Raw genomic sequence first — 15,978 nt, forward strand, 5'->3', positions numbered from 1 at the left:
GCACGCAGCATTCTATAATCTTGGTAATATTTCACAAGGCCATAACTTGAGCATGCTAAACATGTTTGAAATCCATGACGAACCTGTGACGAAGTGCAAGTTTGACGCAACTGAATTTTCCGTCTTTACTGCTACCTGCGAAGAGGGTTAGCCCAACCATCGCGACAGCAGATTACGCTTCCTGTCACATGGAATATACAGAATATTAATGACAAATCAGCAGTGCATCGGGCTAAACTTCCCGAAGTATTTCCCAAACTTGCCGACAACAGGAGCATCTCCATTTTGCGTTTACTGACGGATCCATAACGGATGACAGCCCGACAGCTGCTTTTTCACCTTCCGGGGCATCATACTGCCACATATTATTGTCACAAAAAAGGCCGTTTATGGCGGCAGGACTGTTTAGAACTTCGAAATCCATGATAAATGTCACCAACATACTGAAGGTTACGGCCGCTGCAGCTTTATCGTCATTTGAAAAGAGTACTGGAGAGCATTCGGATATGTTTGCAACGTAAACGAATCGCTATACTTTTATGTAACAAACGTGGTGACTATATTCAATTAATTGTTTTTCCCCGTGATCATACGAAATATCGCGATAATCAATCATGATCAACCAATGGAAACTGATTATCGCGATGCAAATGTACAAACATTTCGGCTATACTCACGGGAGGCCTTCCCACGCAAATGCTAGATGACACGCAATTAAACCGAGCAAATTAAAGCTTGCTTACAATGTGTGCAACAACGCATGACATGGCGTTGGATAGCGACGACAAGCCTCTGGCACGGTTTTCCCTGGATGCACTATAGGGCAGCATTTCACTAGGATTGAAGGCTAGGCGCAGTGAATTGTACGGGCTCATTTCTATTAGAGCTATTGCAATGCATCTGTCAGCGAAACCACGACAGCTCCTAAGATGTGTATCACTGGCCCCTTAGCTCAGGACAAAATTTGAACCTACACGCTGGGAAATTTGCAAAACCGTGCACGTTCGCAGATGGCGTTCCAGCGTTACTATACGGAGAGTAAGACGTTATAGACCTGACGACCGGGACAAGACGTGATTTCCTCAAGAGTGCTTTCAGCAGTTATTCTCTCAGAAAGGCTCCAAACTATCCTTAATAGGAGCCCTATGCATCCTGCTCACATTTTTGCGCGACAACCGTTCCCTGGACACTTGCCAAAACACTACCGTGTCCGCAAAGATGACGCTTGCTTAGCAATTGACAGCCGAGCTTCGTATGTAAAAATCTGCCGTTAGGAACATTATGACCACTGCTACAACGTTCTGTTGCGATGAGGGTATCTTCCACCAGGAGTTGAAGGCCCGTGTTCAGCACGTGCCCCGACTAAATGTAGCAGTTTACTTGAGTGTACACTGAATCGTCCACTGGCTCTGAGCACTGGACCGTTAGACACACAGCTGCAATACGACCTTAGGTTCACCCACCTCACAGTACATAATGGCGCAGCCAATGAGAGTGATGCAGAGGAAGACGGGGCTGGCCACCTTGATCACCTTCAGCTTTCGGTAGCGGTACACGTAGCCAGCCAGGACCATCGTCAGTACGATGCAGATCACAGATATGGTCAAAAGCGAAATCCTGCCAGAGAAAGAAACAAGTCGTCAGGCGAGGTCATACTGTTCAGGCACATAAGGGCCTCGTACTAACCAGTGATAATAATTGAAAAGAAAAAATTTGGCTTTTTCAATTTGTAGTAACGAAAACGAACGTTTCCGGACAACAAGCATGGCTTTGTCCTTCTGCAGGTGCACAATTAGGCACCATGGCTTCTATCTTTTCGATGTATTTGGTGCTTCACAAGAGTTGCGTCCCGTTCTAAGGATATTTAAGCAACTGTATATACAGGGAAAAGACGGGGAATGCGGGAGATGGAAATTCAAGACGATGAGCAAACCGTGAACAAGGTGAATGCAGGAGCCAACGTTCCGACAAGTGGACTTCTCTTCTTCAAGGTATACAAGGTGTTTCAGCGAACACCTTAAATTTAAAAAACATTGCCTGGGGGAGATAGCACAATTCTAGTGCATGAGCCGGTCTACTCGAAGAGGCGAACATTACTTGCACAAAAAAAATGGAACGCATAATTGACCAATTAACAAAAAAATCATCAAGTTTTTAACTAAGAACTTTATTGTATATATTGCAATTTACAATTCTAGCGGATCAGGCTGCAACGCATATCCACTTGAAAAGAATTGTGTTGCTAGCACCTTGTAGGAGATATGCGCCGTCAAAGTTGTGGTGAAAATGCACTGTCCTTCCACTTACTTTCTTAACAAAACATCGTTTTACGCATTGAAGCACAAAAGTAACTGGAACGCCAATACATTTCTCCGCAAAGTTAGGGAATTCATACCTCGAAACTCTTGTCATACTGAGAATTCGTTCCAAGTAGATCCGCCCGTGCTTTTTTTTTCTTTTTTTCTGATTTCGCCCTTTATAAATTGTTTTAACGCGACAGCGTTAAGGTTCCCCGCGTTTCACAAAATCCAGTTTCGGCGTCCAGCGTCGAACATCGCTTCGGCAAAAAGAATATCGAACCAAATTCCGAATCACGCACACCCTACCACTCTTCTACCACCAAAGCTGCTCATACCTTGTCTTTCATTCTTCGCAAAGTTGTTCCTAGGAATATTGAGAAAGGCAGCCCAGTAATAAAAAGAAAGAAAACACTGACAGGGCATATCCTTTATGTTATCTCTTCTGAGACTGTCCTCTGACAGCGCGCACCCGCTGTCACTGGCGACCGCGTTGGCACGCCTTGACGACAGGCCACTTTCAGAAGAGTCCGTCTTGGAATGCCGACATGAACTGCCGTCGCACCGAAAGTTGTTCAAGGCTTTGTTGATCTTTTTACATGGCAGTGGCCTATTAGAAAGACTATAATGATCCCATTCTGCCTCTTTTCAGTTTTTTTCATGCTTTTATTTTTGTCACGCTTTTCTTTCCGTCTTTACTTCCCCTTTCCCTTCCCCTGTTGCAGGGTAGCAAACCGGAGGTCTTAACTCTGGTTAACCTCCCTGTCTTTCTATCATTTGCATCTCTCTCTCTCTCTCTTTCTTTCTTCTCAGACTGAAATATTAAAAGTGCGAAATAATAACAAAAGATCGACCCACGCTGGAGGCCGCGAAGAGGACACGAAGGCAAGAAACCTTGCCTTCGTGCATAGCGTTCGCCGCCAGCGTTCCCCGCTAAACGTTACGGTTACATAAGCGCAGTTGCCGGGAAGCATGAAAAGCATTCAGGGGTCTTTGAATGCTATCGCGTTCCACTCTTAAAGGCGAAGCTTAAGCGTCCTCCAAATTTTTTTTTTTTTTTGTGCGGCAAGGGGGGATATCTCTTGACCGGTTGCGGTTGACTATATGACGTGACGTAATTCGCGAAGAAGTTTACTGCTTTTATGGATAACCTTGTAATGGCTGGTTTTATGGACAACCTAGTAATGGCTGGTTACTTCGCCTGGTGAGGCAGCGTATACGGAAACGCTGCATTTCCCAGTATTGCTGTAAAGCTTTGGCTGCGAGAATCGTTATTCCACAAATATTTACGAACAAGACCGATAAGTATAATGTACAACGGGGTGACAAATGGCGTCGTACAAATTTTTCACCTAATCATGACATTTGAAAAGTCGGCCAGCTGGGTTTCCTGCTAACGTCACGGAGTCTTCCGTAGACTAAATTGTTTTATTTCTTCATTTATGGGCTGTGTCAGTCGTAGCCTAGCCGCCTGCTTTGTAATATGAATAGCATGTCTCAATGGTTCGCAATGAACCAGGTGATGACATGCGATTGGTAGCAAAAATGCGAAACTCGCCGTGGTTGCTTAGTGGCTATGGTGCTGAGCTGCAAAGCACAAGGTCGCGGGATCGAATCTCAGCCACAGCGGCCGCATTCCGATGGGGGCGAAATGAAAAAAAGACGCGTGTGCTTAGATTTAGGTGCCCGTTAAAGAATCCCGGGTGGTCCAAATTATTCCGGAGTCCCTCACTACGGCGTTCCTCATAATCAGATCGTGGCTTTGGCACGTAAAGCCCCAGAATTTAAAAAAGAAATGTAAAAGCGGCGGCTTTGTGCACACTCCCAGCTGTTCTAAAAAAAATTCGGAGTCAGCCGCGGTGCGTGCCCAGCGTGACCAAGTCAATTGAAACAGGTAAGATACTTAGTGTAATGTATCTACTACAATAATATATGATAAGAGAGCTTAGTGTGGGTACATATATTTCCTAATTTGTTGTAACGTTGCCCAGTACTTGATTTTAACATACAAGATCAGTGAACTGACCCGGTTTTAATCTAACATTATTCGTCTCTGCACAACTGTGGTAAAAGTTGGCTAACATGCTTACCACTTGCATGCTTACCACTTGCATTTTTTTTTTAAATACTCAGTGTCATTCCAGTCAGTTTCACTGCGGAAATGGCCCTATTCCGTTGATATAACAACTAACAGACTAGCCAAAGTTAAGGCTCTGTAAATCAGCGTCGTTACAATTCATGCTTGTTTTCGTCGTTAAATATTGTTCAATATAATAAGCAGTCACATACATTTTCAAGGAAGAATGAATGTGTTCACTAGTACGGTCTTACACAAAGTCGTCATCGTCGTCATTATCCTTGTTCGACTGCTTATGTCACTGCACGAGAAATGCCTCTCACAGTAATCTCCATACTTCTGCTGTGATGCGTACATCGATCTCCCACCTTTACTTCACTCATTTTCTCCTTACGCGAATTTTATACGAGGCCGAACGAAATTATTTCTCGAAATCCCTTCTCCACAAGCACACTCATTTGCTCTTCACTTTTGTGAAATTAAGATTAAGTATACATATATGCTATACAACTTAAATGCATTAATAATATTTAAATATATCGCTGTATATTCACGTCTGTGACAACATGTAAACAAATAATTTTTAGAAATTGGAGCTTTATTAACATAAGAAGCCTGGCAAGACGCCCCTCATTGTAATTATATTAATTACGCCATACTGCTGTCTCAAACCTGTCTGTAACTGTTATATGATAGCATGTGTTGAATAACAAGAAAAATACTTCACGCGTGATTCTTGTTCTACATGTACCAGACTGGAGGTGTAAATGGTGGACAATGGCCACAATCAAAGAGTTTAGGATTAACATAATAATAATAATATTTGGGGTTTTACGTGCCAAAACCACTTTCTGATTATGAGGCACGCCGTAGTGGAGGACTCCGGAAATTTGGACCACCTGGGGTTCTTTAACGTGCACCTAAATCTAAGCACACGGGTGTTTTCGCATTTCGCCCCCATCGATATGCGGCCGCCGTGGCCGGGATTCGATCCCGCGACCTCGTGCTCAGCAGCCCAACACCATAGCCACTGAGCAACCACGGCGGGTGAGGATTAACATGATTGTGCCTTGCAGGCTTGCCTTGTCCCTTTATTTTAATGATGTCATGCCATTGTAGACTACTTGGCAGGAAAACATGCAATTAATTCTATTTTTTTTTCTTTTGCACACAGATTGCCGTTCCAGCCGCTAGAGCTCCGGTTGCTTAGCACCGTCACTTCAAAGCCCGGAGCTATAGCTATCCCACTTTTGTAAATGTTGCCGCTCTTCACTTGATTATTCTTGATGTTTTATTACAGCGAGATCAGTGGAACCTTGAAGATCTGCAGTGTATTCAAAATTGATAACGCTACATCCATTCTTTGCTTACAAATGTTTTCACCCAAACGTGTTCTCCGCAGTGCTTTGCGCAATAAACTATTGAAAAACATTCTTGTTTTCATTCTGCTGTCTGCCAAAACGCCAGAGTGCAAACACGTGCATATTTTCGCACTGGCTTTCTTTTCCTTGGACACAGGCCCCTGTTATATAAGTGAAATGCTGCGACCAGACGGATCTCCTGCGGAACACCGATCCAGGTACAATACAGTTGGCGTATGCGATACAACGATCCAAATAAAGAGTAACTGGAACGTCGCTCTATACGTGTACAGTATAACGGTATTCATTTACCTGAATAACTGTACCACATATTCGGGATTGGATTGGATTGGAGCCAATTTTATTTGTGCCTGCAGCTGGGCGCTCGCGCGCCCCGACGAGGGCCTACGTCATCTACGAAGTCGCCGTTACACGGCGCGGGTCTCCGCTCGCCGTTGCCGGCTCGCTGGGTCCCTGCCTTTCGAGTGCCCCGAGGACCTGCTGGACGGCCCAAGCTGTTCGTCTTGGTCGTAGCTCTTCGCGGCTGCCTCGAGCCGCGGTGGGATCGTTCTTGATTTGCTTCCTCTGCATTTTTAACGCAGTCCCACAATATGTGCGTGTAATCTACCGCCTCCCTCCGGCAGACTCTGCACTTATCGTTCGGATATGTCTCTGGGTACATGGGTGCATATTCGGGTATTTTCTCTGGAAAGTGTGTAAAAGTAAAAAAAAAGAAAAACTAGTTTGGAGAAAAAGTTCCTCTTACTAGGCGATGTGTAACCAGACTGTGAGTGTATCGCTATTTTTAGAAGCTTGCCTAACAGCGGCCCGCTCCCCGCCTTTCTCCCTTCCGAGCGCCATGCTTTCGTTCCTGTTGTCACATGACGAAGCGTGTTTTCATTTTGTTGTTCTGTGTTCGTAGAAGGGTGCTGCATAGACAAGAACTGGCACGCATTTTTGAAGGCCACCCTGGGCCCCTCCGGTGCAATCCCTATTTCTGTTGCTTGAGTATGCGCGCCTCCATCGCCAGCGCGTCGTTAAAAGCGAGGCGATTTCTGTGCGCTCCTGCTAGTAATAATTAGGTGCTCTCCGTACATTTGCCGGAAGTGCTTTACTCAAGCCGAGAAGCTATTTGCATGGCCGTTCGGCAAAAGCGACGTTGAGCGAAACGCGGTTGGCGCGCATCAGGTTGCCCTAGGAAATATCAACGGACCACTGCGCTCGCTACCTGGCGAGGTTAATAAGAGGTTGATTAATCGCAGTGAACCCTACGTCCTTTCATTTCACCGAATGCTCTTCCCGTGGATGGCAAAATTTGCAGACGTTATACTAATACTGGCGCAACTGTAAGAGCATCGCACGCATAATGCGAAGACGGGGGTTCGTATCCCACCTGCAGCCAGTTGTTTTTTTTTCTTTTTCCTCCACTTTCATTTTCCATTAATTTATCATTTCTTTAATTCAATTAGTAAGTACAATTTCCCCTATGTTGTCCTTAGTGTCTTTGTCTGTTGACTTTTTATGACATGATTAATAAAAAACGGGCCTCTCGGTTCCCTTTCTGCTCGTTCACACACACACACACACACACACACACACACACACACACACACACACATATATATATATATATATATATATATATATATATATATATATCTTCACAAAAGATCCCGACTCTTCTATGCCACTCTCACACACTTAAATCGTTAATGCTACCGGGACGCCTTGTCGACTGAGATTTAGTTTGGTTTGTAATGTTGTAATAAACATATTACTCATTTATTTGCGGCAGGAACGGTTCTACGTATATTAGGATCGCTTATTCTCCGACAGTGATAAGTAAACTGCGTTCGACTTACCTGAAAGCCCAATTGTAATGTGACAAGCAAGGTGAGTCGTCAACGCATTCGTTGCAGCCAGGGCGACAAGGTTTGCAGACGTAAAGCATGTCGTACGTGGGCCTGATTGGGAAGGGAGAGAAACAAGATGAAGTTTTCGCGGAACAAGAATGGAAACGTAAAAGATAAACCAGCCAAGAAACCAAGAAATACTTCAACTGAAAGAAACCGTGAGTATATAACGCACCTTCCGAAGAGGACTTTTTCCCTCCAGGCGCTTTCGACGAGAGAACCGTTGAAGAACGGGTCCCCAGTGGCCGCGTAGAAGCCCCGGCGACACTGACACACATAGGATCCCCGGGACCAACCGTGTCCTCGTGCGAACAGGCACTGCAATAAACGGAGCGGCTGCATGCTATACCTTTCGTCGCTACAGCGATTGTCGTCGTGGTGGAGCTAGCACTTGTGCTACTTGGACGTTCGCTGTGCACGTCACACACGCAGCTTCGCTTGCAATGCGGGACCACTAACTATCCACAAAGGGCGTGCACTCTTAAGTCTATAATTCCATCATGCTGTTTTTGAGAAAGAGAGAGAGATAAAACTTTATTATGTCCTTGATGGGGTTTAGGGGTGGCGGGGGTCGGGAGACTAACCCCTTATCCCCCCCATCCTCAGACGGCGGCCAGTCGTTGCTTTCTGGCGGTGTCTTCGGCCATACGGACGGCCCAGAGCTGCTCCTCTGGGTCCAAGCTGAGCAGCAATGTCTCCCACTGCTCGGCCGTAGTTATGATACGCGTGTTAGTGCGGGAGGTGTTGGTGGGTGAGACTTTGGGGCATGGCCAGATAATATGATATGGTTGGGTAATATGATATAGTTGGGATATGGTTGGGTTGGGGTAAATGGTTGGGGTATTCCGCTGCGTCCACGTAGGTGTAGGTTACGTCAGCGGCTTGGTAGTAGCGCTTTTGTAGTTGTTTAGCTCTTTCTGCAGGTCGCTCCGGATTGTGTTCAGTGTGCATATTGCGAGGTATGGGCGGGAGAACTAGCTGAGCACGAATGTTTGGAGGGATGGGTACGTTTGGCCTGAACTGGGTGGTGTAGGTTATGCCTAGGGTGCCTAGAATGTGCCTGCCCGTGGTGGAATTGGCGAATCATTCGTATAGACTAATACGCTGCGCTTCAATAAGCTCGTCTATGGTGTTGTGAATGCCGAGGGCGTCCAATTTCTCGTTAGAGTTGGAGATGGGAAGATGTGGGGCTTGTTTATAGGCCCTCTTGATCATGGTAATGAGTTTGAGCTTGTCAGTTGCATTGAGGCTAAGGTACGGGGCGACATGCTGTTTTTGAGAATCACTTGTCTCTCCACAAGTGAAAGTACAATACTGCCCTGAATTTAATTTCCTACCGATAAACTATTCCGCTCTAATTCGAATTTGTCCAGAGAAGCTCCGCAAACAGGCCCAAAAGAAAGCGTGACAGAGAACTTAGAGAAGCTTATCATTACGACGTCTGGAAGACGAGGTTGCTTAGGCGCTAAAACGTCTATTGATTCATATCTGAAACAGACTATAATTTATTCATGTCCGTCACCATTCTGTGCCAAGGAGTCGCTGCCGGCTGAAGGTACAACGACTCCTGATGCTCATTTTGGCCTTGCCTGTTCAGAAACCACGCATGCGAGGGTACGCCTTGAGCGGCTAGGCAAAGTTATCAGGCTGTTCACATAACTGCTCACTTTACCCTACATTTAGCCTCGCAGGAGCGATTATAGGTGCTATGAACGCTGCGGTATTTCCTTGCATGACCCGACGATCGTAACCTGAGCGCTCGAGCCAATACGATGTTGAGATAGTCCATTAGAGGTCGTCCTTCCGTTACCGATCAGACAACAGAAGAACGGAAATAATTAAGGAATGAAGAAGAACTAACGGGGCCAGAGCTCAATGTTGATTTGGACAGTATTCGTGAAACATGGGTGTGTTCCGTATGCTTAAGTGGAGGCTGTAAAGGGCGAAGCAGCCTACTCCCGGTTGTGCCAGATTCTACCACTGCTGTTCGAGAACAGGAGGAAGACATTGAATTCGCGACTTCACGTGACGCATCCTACAACCTGCAGTTAAAACCAAGGCTCGAAAAGTCTGTGTGGACATATTTTGTTCGAAGTAGGCTTGCAAAGCAAGGTGCATTAATGAGATTGTTCTAACCGAACACAATTAATAGTGCTCAAAGCAGCCATTTTGGTTTCATTCAGAGACATCGTCATACAGGATCCCTTGAACCCTTTAATCTGATTGCGCCTCCGTAAAACGATTGCATGGGCGCAAGAACCACTCTAAAGATAAAATAAAGACAAGGTTGTCTATCTTTTTTTCCCCACTTCATTTTCACGAATTTCATCAACCAACATCTCTACCGTGTTCTCCTGATTTTAACAAGTATATGGCAGCGATGATGAAGATACCGGTTGAACTGGAGGAGAAAATTGCCTCATTAGTGTGAATGGCATTATATCTCCTCATGACCCTCCCTGAATAATAATAGTGCTATCTTTTGCAGAGCCACTACTGGCTGGCCGGCCTCCCCAAATTTCAAGGGCGCAGTTGTGGTCATGGTAGGCACTATAACGAAGATATGTGGTCCCTTCCTGTAGTTAAATGATTTACTCCAGTTCTGCAGTATCTGCGCCTGTTCTCGAAGCCTCGAACCTTTCTCTAGCGCACTTGACTTACTTGGCATCTGCCTGCCTGCCTGCCTGCCTGCCTGCCTGCCTGTCTGTCTGTCTGTCTGTCTGTCTGTCTGTCTGTCTGTCTGTCTGTCTGTCTGTCTGTCTGTCTGTCTGTCTGTCTGTCTGTCTGTCCGCGTCTGTTCATCCACGTCTGTCTGTCTGTCTGTCTGTCTGTCTGTCTGTCTGTCTGTCTGTCTGTCTGTCTGTCTGTCTGTCTGTCTGTCCGCGTCTGTTCATCCACGTCTGTCTGTCTGTCTGTCCGCGTCTGTCTGCCTGTCTCTCCGCGTCTGTCCGTCCGTCCATCCGTCTGTCTGTCTGTCTGTCTGTCTGTCTGTCTGTCTGTCTGCCTGTCTGTCCGCGTCTGTCTGTCCGTCCGTCTGTCTGTCTGTCTGTCTGTCTGTCTGTCTGTCTGTCTGTCTCTGTCTGTCTGTCTGTCTGTCTGTCTCTGTCTGTCTGTCTGTCCGTCTGTCTGTCTGTCTGTCCGCGTCTGTCTGTCTGTTCGTCCGCGTCTGTCTGTCTGTCTGTGTGTCTGTCCATCCGTCCGTCCGTCCATCCGTCTGTCCATCCGTCTGTCCATACATCCATCTGTCTGTCTGTCTGTCTGTCTGTCTGTCTGTCTGTCTGTCTGTATGTCCGCGTCTGTCTGTCTGTCTGTCTGTCCGCGTCTGTTTCTTTGTCTGTCTGTCTGTCTGTCCGCGTCTGTCTGTCTGTTCGTTCGCGTCTGTTTCTCTGTCTGTCTGTCCGCGTCTATCTGTCTGTCCGTCCACATCTGTCTGCCTGTCTGTCCGCGTCTGTCCGTCCGTCCATCTGTCTGTCTGTCTGTCTGTCCGCGTCTGTCTGTTTGTTCGTCCGCATCTGTTTCTCCGTCTGTGTGTCTGTCTGTCTGTCTGTCTGTCTGTCTGTCTGTCTGTCTGTCCGTCCGTCCGTCCATCCGTCTGTCCATCCATCTGTCTGTCTGTCCGTCCGTCCATCCATCTGTCTGTCTGTCCGTCCGTCCGTCCGTCCGTCCGTCTGTTCGTCCGCATCTGTCTGTCTGTCCACGTCTATCTGTCTGTGTGTCTGTCTGTCCACGTATGTCTGTCTGTTCGTCCGCGTCTGTCTGTCTGTCTGTCTGTCTGTCTGTCTGTCTGTCTGTCTGTCTGTCTGTCTGTCTGTCTGTCTGTCTGTCTGTCTGTCTGTCTGTCTGTCTGTCTGTCTGTCTGTCTGTCTGTCTGTCTGTCTGTCTGTCTGTCTGTCTGTCTGTCTGTCTGTCTGTCTGTCTGTCTGTCTGTCTGTCTGTCTGTCTGTCTGTCTGTCTGTCTGTCTGTCTGTCTGTCTGTCTGTCTGTCTGTCTGTCTGTCTGTCTGTCTGTCTGTCTGTCTGTCTGTCTGTGTACCACCTCTCCTCTCAATACTGCAGCTACAGTGACGGCAGTGCAGCACAACAAGCATGCATGCATCTCCAACCTGAGAGGTTCGGTTGTGGCAGCGATGTGTGCCGTGGAAGGCGGTGATGCGGAGTGCACCGGCTGTTACTGCGGCTGCTGCTGCTTCGCCTCCATCGCGAGGCGCAATCGCCGGAGCGCCACTGTCGCACTGGTCGATGTCCATACCGCTCGTGTCCAAGTCGACGCTCAACATCGCCACGGGCTTCCTGTGAGCGGATTCCAAACGTATAAGTTGTATTTCAAACAGAGAAGGGCGGCAAAAGTTACAATACACATCTACAAGGTCCTCAAAGATAACGAAAGGGATAACACGATAACACAGTAGAGATATCAACAGACAAAGAGGCATTTTGTAATCAAGAAGTTGAGGATGCACACGTGAATTGTTCAGGTGTCAGGCAAGGAGTTACAAACCTCTCCAACTTTATTTTGCTGCATGCTTATAGAATTATTTTGAATGATAGACTGCGATCGATTAGTTGTAAGGATCAACGAGGAATACCTCATTAACATGCAGTGTACAGATGACGTTGACCTGCGGGAGGTGTCTGATAAGAGGACACAATGTTTTAAATGTTTTACTGGATGCTTGCAAAAGGTATTCTAGATGCCTCTTAGGATCGCTTGGGTACAAGGATCAACAGAAAATTCAGAAACCTGTGGTTCGCAGATTACATTGTCCGGTTCAGCAGCCCTTGCAATGGCTTACAAGAAATGTGTGAGTAGAAAGAGACAGAGAGGGAGGGGGGGGGTGGCAAAGGAAAGACAGGGAAGTTAACCAGATATTATCTTCGGTTGGCTACAAGATGTGTGAGTAATTGAACGGGCAAAACCGAAGGGCAGCATCGAATATTAACAGCGCGACGTTGTTTTGGTGATGGGTGATAAAGCATAAAACACTGCCGAAACTATGAGTCAACAATCTAGCTCTTTATAATGCAAACTTGTGACCACAAAGAGAAGCAATGCTCAAATCACAATGATAGAGGCGAGTGGAATTGTCGGCTGTCGAATCTGGGCCCGTATTTAGAAGAAGCCTTTACGGTAGATTTGTTCGTAAACGAAAATTTAAACCTATCTTTAATGTTGAGCATATGATTAGAGAAGGCGGCTGGCCAAGGGTTTAGAGCCCTTACGAAGGGAAAGCTTTGTCAATTTGGGCCCCTCATCTCATGGGTCACCTGTGCCCACTATTTATCCTTGACTCACCGCATATTCCCTCAATCATAGCTGGCAGGCTCCAATATTGGAGAATTAACATTATTATTCGGCACGCGCGCACGATTTAATCAGGGAAACCTACTTTGCTATACAATTTGCAACAACGTTCAAGAACGTTCACATACTGCATAAGCGCGCCTCGCACCCCGCGACAACTTGATAACAGCGGTAATCTGGTGAAAACGATCGCATGCAAAAAGTAGAACGACGCGTGGAACTATATAAAGGTCTACTGGCAAAGCGACGAGAGTTTGTTATTGCCAGTAAGTCTCTGGAAGCTGTACAAGAGTATGCAAATTTACCCAGGCCAGGTAGTCACAGAAGACGCTGGTCTGGTTAACCTCCCTGCCTTGCCCTTATGACTTCTCTTTCTCTCTCTCTCTCTGCTCATGAAATGGAAATTTCCAGAGCAAAAAATGGTTTTGCGCGCATACGTTAGGCCTGCTCAAATAATGAAGGGCAGCTGAAGCACAAGGAGGCCAACTCTAGGAATTATACATAGATCTAAGGTTCGTGGCACACTCCTAACGCATTCGGCAAAATTTTAGCAGTATCTAGGTATTTTTTTAAAGATGCTGGGAGCTGTTCTGACAAACATCCTAACAAGGCGTTCACACATATAGATTCAGAGGGTTGTTAATGTTATCGTCATTAGGAAGAAAAAAGTGTCGGTGATTGGTTCGAATTTTGCTGCTACATATTGACAAACAATGTAGTTCAACGCAATATGCATGTGCATTTTTTTTTTCAGTGTACGTTGCTTCCCTGACGTTTCACCCCTTGGGCGCCCCTCTCCGGTTCACGTACGATTTGGACCCTTTGCCCTGAGTGGTGGCTGTAAAAGCGCCATTTTGGCCTTCTTTGAGCAAGCGTATATTCGCCGCGGCCGCTGGAGCAGGCCCGATATGGAGCCGGCTGCCTTCGCGCGCTGCTCAGGTTACACTGTGCGTCGTGCGTACTAACAGTGCCCGAGGAGTGGGTCTCTCTCTCTCTCCCTCTCTCTCTCTCTCTCTCTCTCTATCGTGCAACTCTCTCCTACAGCGTCGAAGTGCGCGGGCGCTTTCGCTCACCAGATTTCCCTCCGGCGCTCTTAGCTATCGGATGTCGGGACCCAACTGGTCCCACGCAATCCTGAACCCCGCGTGGCTGAGCGAATTTCTCGGGAGTTGTCACCCGTATACCACGACTGTCTCCCTTGTGCCGTAACCCTCGGTTCTACCTGCCCCTTGCACACATCGGGGAATAAATGCCTTCGTTAACACAAGTGCTGGAGTCGTCTCTACACCTTACTGGTGAGTCAACGAACTCGCCGCGGACATCTTTTGTGTACGCCGAGGGGCGGGAACGAGCTACGAGCCTCACTTTTTGGCCTCAGATAACCAATACCGGGCACGTTAGCTCTAACCTCCACATGGTACGTAAGAAAAAGTGTTCGAGTCAGTGACTGCTGTTTACAAAGAGCACTGCAAACAAAGGACGGAGCCAGAATATGCATCGTTGCCTCTCAACACGTTCCAAGCTTTTGTATGTTGGATGGTGCCACTAAAAGTGTTTACCAAGTGGAGCTGGAATGAACGTAATAAATTATACTATTGACACACCATCTGTGCGATTAATTAGCTGCTCAGTGGAAAGTTCGTAAAATATTCTGAACACATACTTAAAAACTCGAGGAAGACTGCAAGAGAACGCTTAAGAAGAGCTAACAGTACGCAAGCCATTTTCATGGGCGCTCTTACAAATGAACTGCTAAATAATAATAATAATAATAATAATAATAATAATAATAATAATAATAATAATAATAATAATAATTAACTTAAGTGCCCAGGAAGAACAATGCGGCCTGGGTTCCGTGCACAGAAAAAGCAAAAACAAAGAAAGAGCTGGATAAACAGCTAAATAATGAGCAACAACACAGCAACAACAGACAATTGAGACACAGAGAATATTTACGGAAGGAGAGAGAAACGAGAAGAAATCAGGAGAGTAGTGCAGCTTTAGAAAGAAGGCGCAACAGAAAGTGCGAAGCTCGTAACAGAAAGAAGACGGCACGTTTTGAAAGTTATTAATATAGAGAAAATAACGTTCAAACAGACTTTTCATTATGTGGAGACTCGAGAGGCTGAAAGAGGCAGGAACGTGGAAGGGCCTATGTTACCTGATAATCTTCTGCGGAACCCGCAGTGAAACAGCTGCTAGTAGATCCGTAGGTATCATAATTTGATGAATACTTTTGTATAAAAAGAAGATGTCGGTACAACTAAGCCTGCAGCTAAGTGACGGAAGTTTAGGATTCACACTTGAAAGTTGGTGTGGGAGGTGAGAAAACGATGCATATATATTCCTGAACTTTTTCTGCACACGCTCGATTAAAATGCTGCTTGAATTGGTTGTGTCACTTCGCACCACTGAGGCATATTTAAATAATGGGACACAGGTGGATGTAAACAACTTTAGGAAGGTAGGTGGGGTACAGGGGGAGGAGGAGAGAAAGAGAGAAGGCAGGGATGTTAACAAGAAGTGTGTCTGATTGTCTGCCCTACTCTTGGGGACGGGAAAGAGGGAATAGAAAGATGACATAGAGAGAGGGAAGGGGGGAAGGAAAAAAGCAATGGAGCTCGCGCACGCACGTGGAGGGTCTGAGCAAGTCAAGGCGTTCACATAGGCCAGTCGCCCTCAATAATGACAAAAGCGCCTTCACAGCTTTGTGGGCCGATGCGCGATGGGGACGATCTTCTTCAAGCAGCACTTGCACGGACAACGGCCGATAGTCAATGTTTGTCAGACAGATAATGTTTGTCTCTCTGACTGAAATCAATGATAGTGGCACAATAAATGTTCGATGTTCTCTTCGCTGCCGCAGACGTCGCACGCAGCAATGTCGGTCATTCCAATCAGAGTAGTGTTCGCCTACGTGAAAGCCACTCACAACCACAGCCGGTATAGAAGGGATGCCTCACGTCGGCGAATCCCGGGTGGAGGTCTGAGTTAGAGCGAAGGGTTCAGTTCGTGCAACCTGGTGC

The 15,978-nt window shown here is 46.5% G+C and overlaps 1 protein-coding gene across 2 annotated transcripts in view; it reads right to left on the reverse strand.

Annotated features, from left to right (window-relative positions):
* The window catches only part of LOC139053093 (probable G-protein coupled receptor CG31760), a 180,405-nt gene that overhangs the window by 49,834 nt on the left and 114,593 nt on the right, over positions 1-15,978 (reverse strand). For both annotated transcript variants that reach the window (XM_070530256.1, XM_070530249.1), the window contains 4 exons: positions 11,751-11,937; positions 7,824-7,966; positions 7,598-7,699; positions 1,464-1,617 (listed from right to left, as the gene is read on the reverse strand). In XM_070530256.1, the coding sequence (XP_070386357.1) occupies positions 1,464-1,617; positions 7,598-7,699; positions 7,824-7,966; positions 11,751-11,937 (586 nt within the window). The remainder of the gene's footprint in view (positions 1-1,463; positions 1,618-7,597; positions 7,700-7,823; positions 7,967-11,750; positions 11,938-15,978) is intronic.

Source organism: Dermacentor albipictus, chromosome 1, assembly GCF_038994185.2.
Source record: "Dermacentor albipictus isolate Rhodes 1998 colony chromosome 1, USDA_Dalb.pri_finalv2, whole genome shotgun sequence".
Lineage (NCBI taxonomy): Eukaryota > Metazoa > Arthropoda > Arachnida > Ixodida > Ixodidae > Dermacentor > Dermacentor albipictus.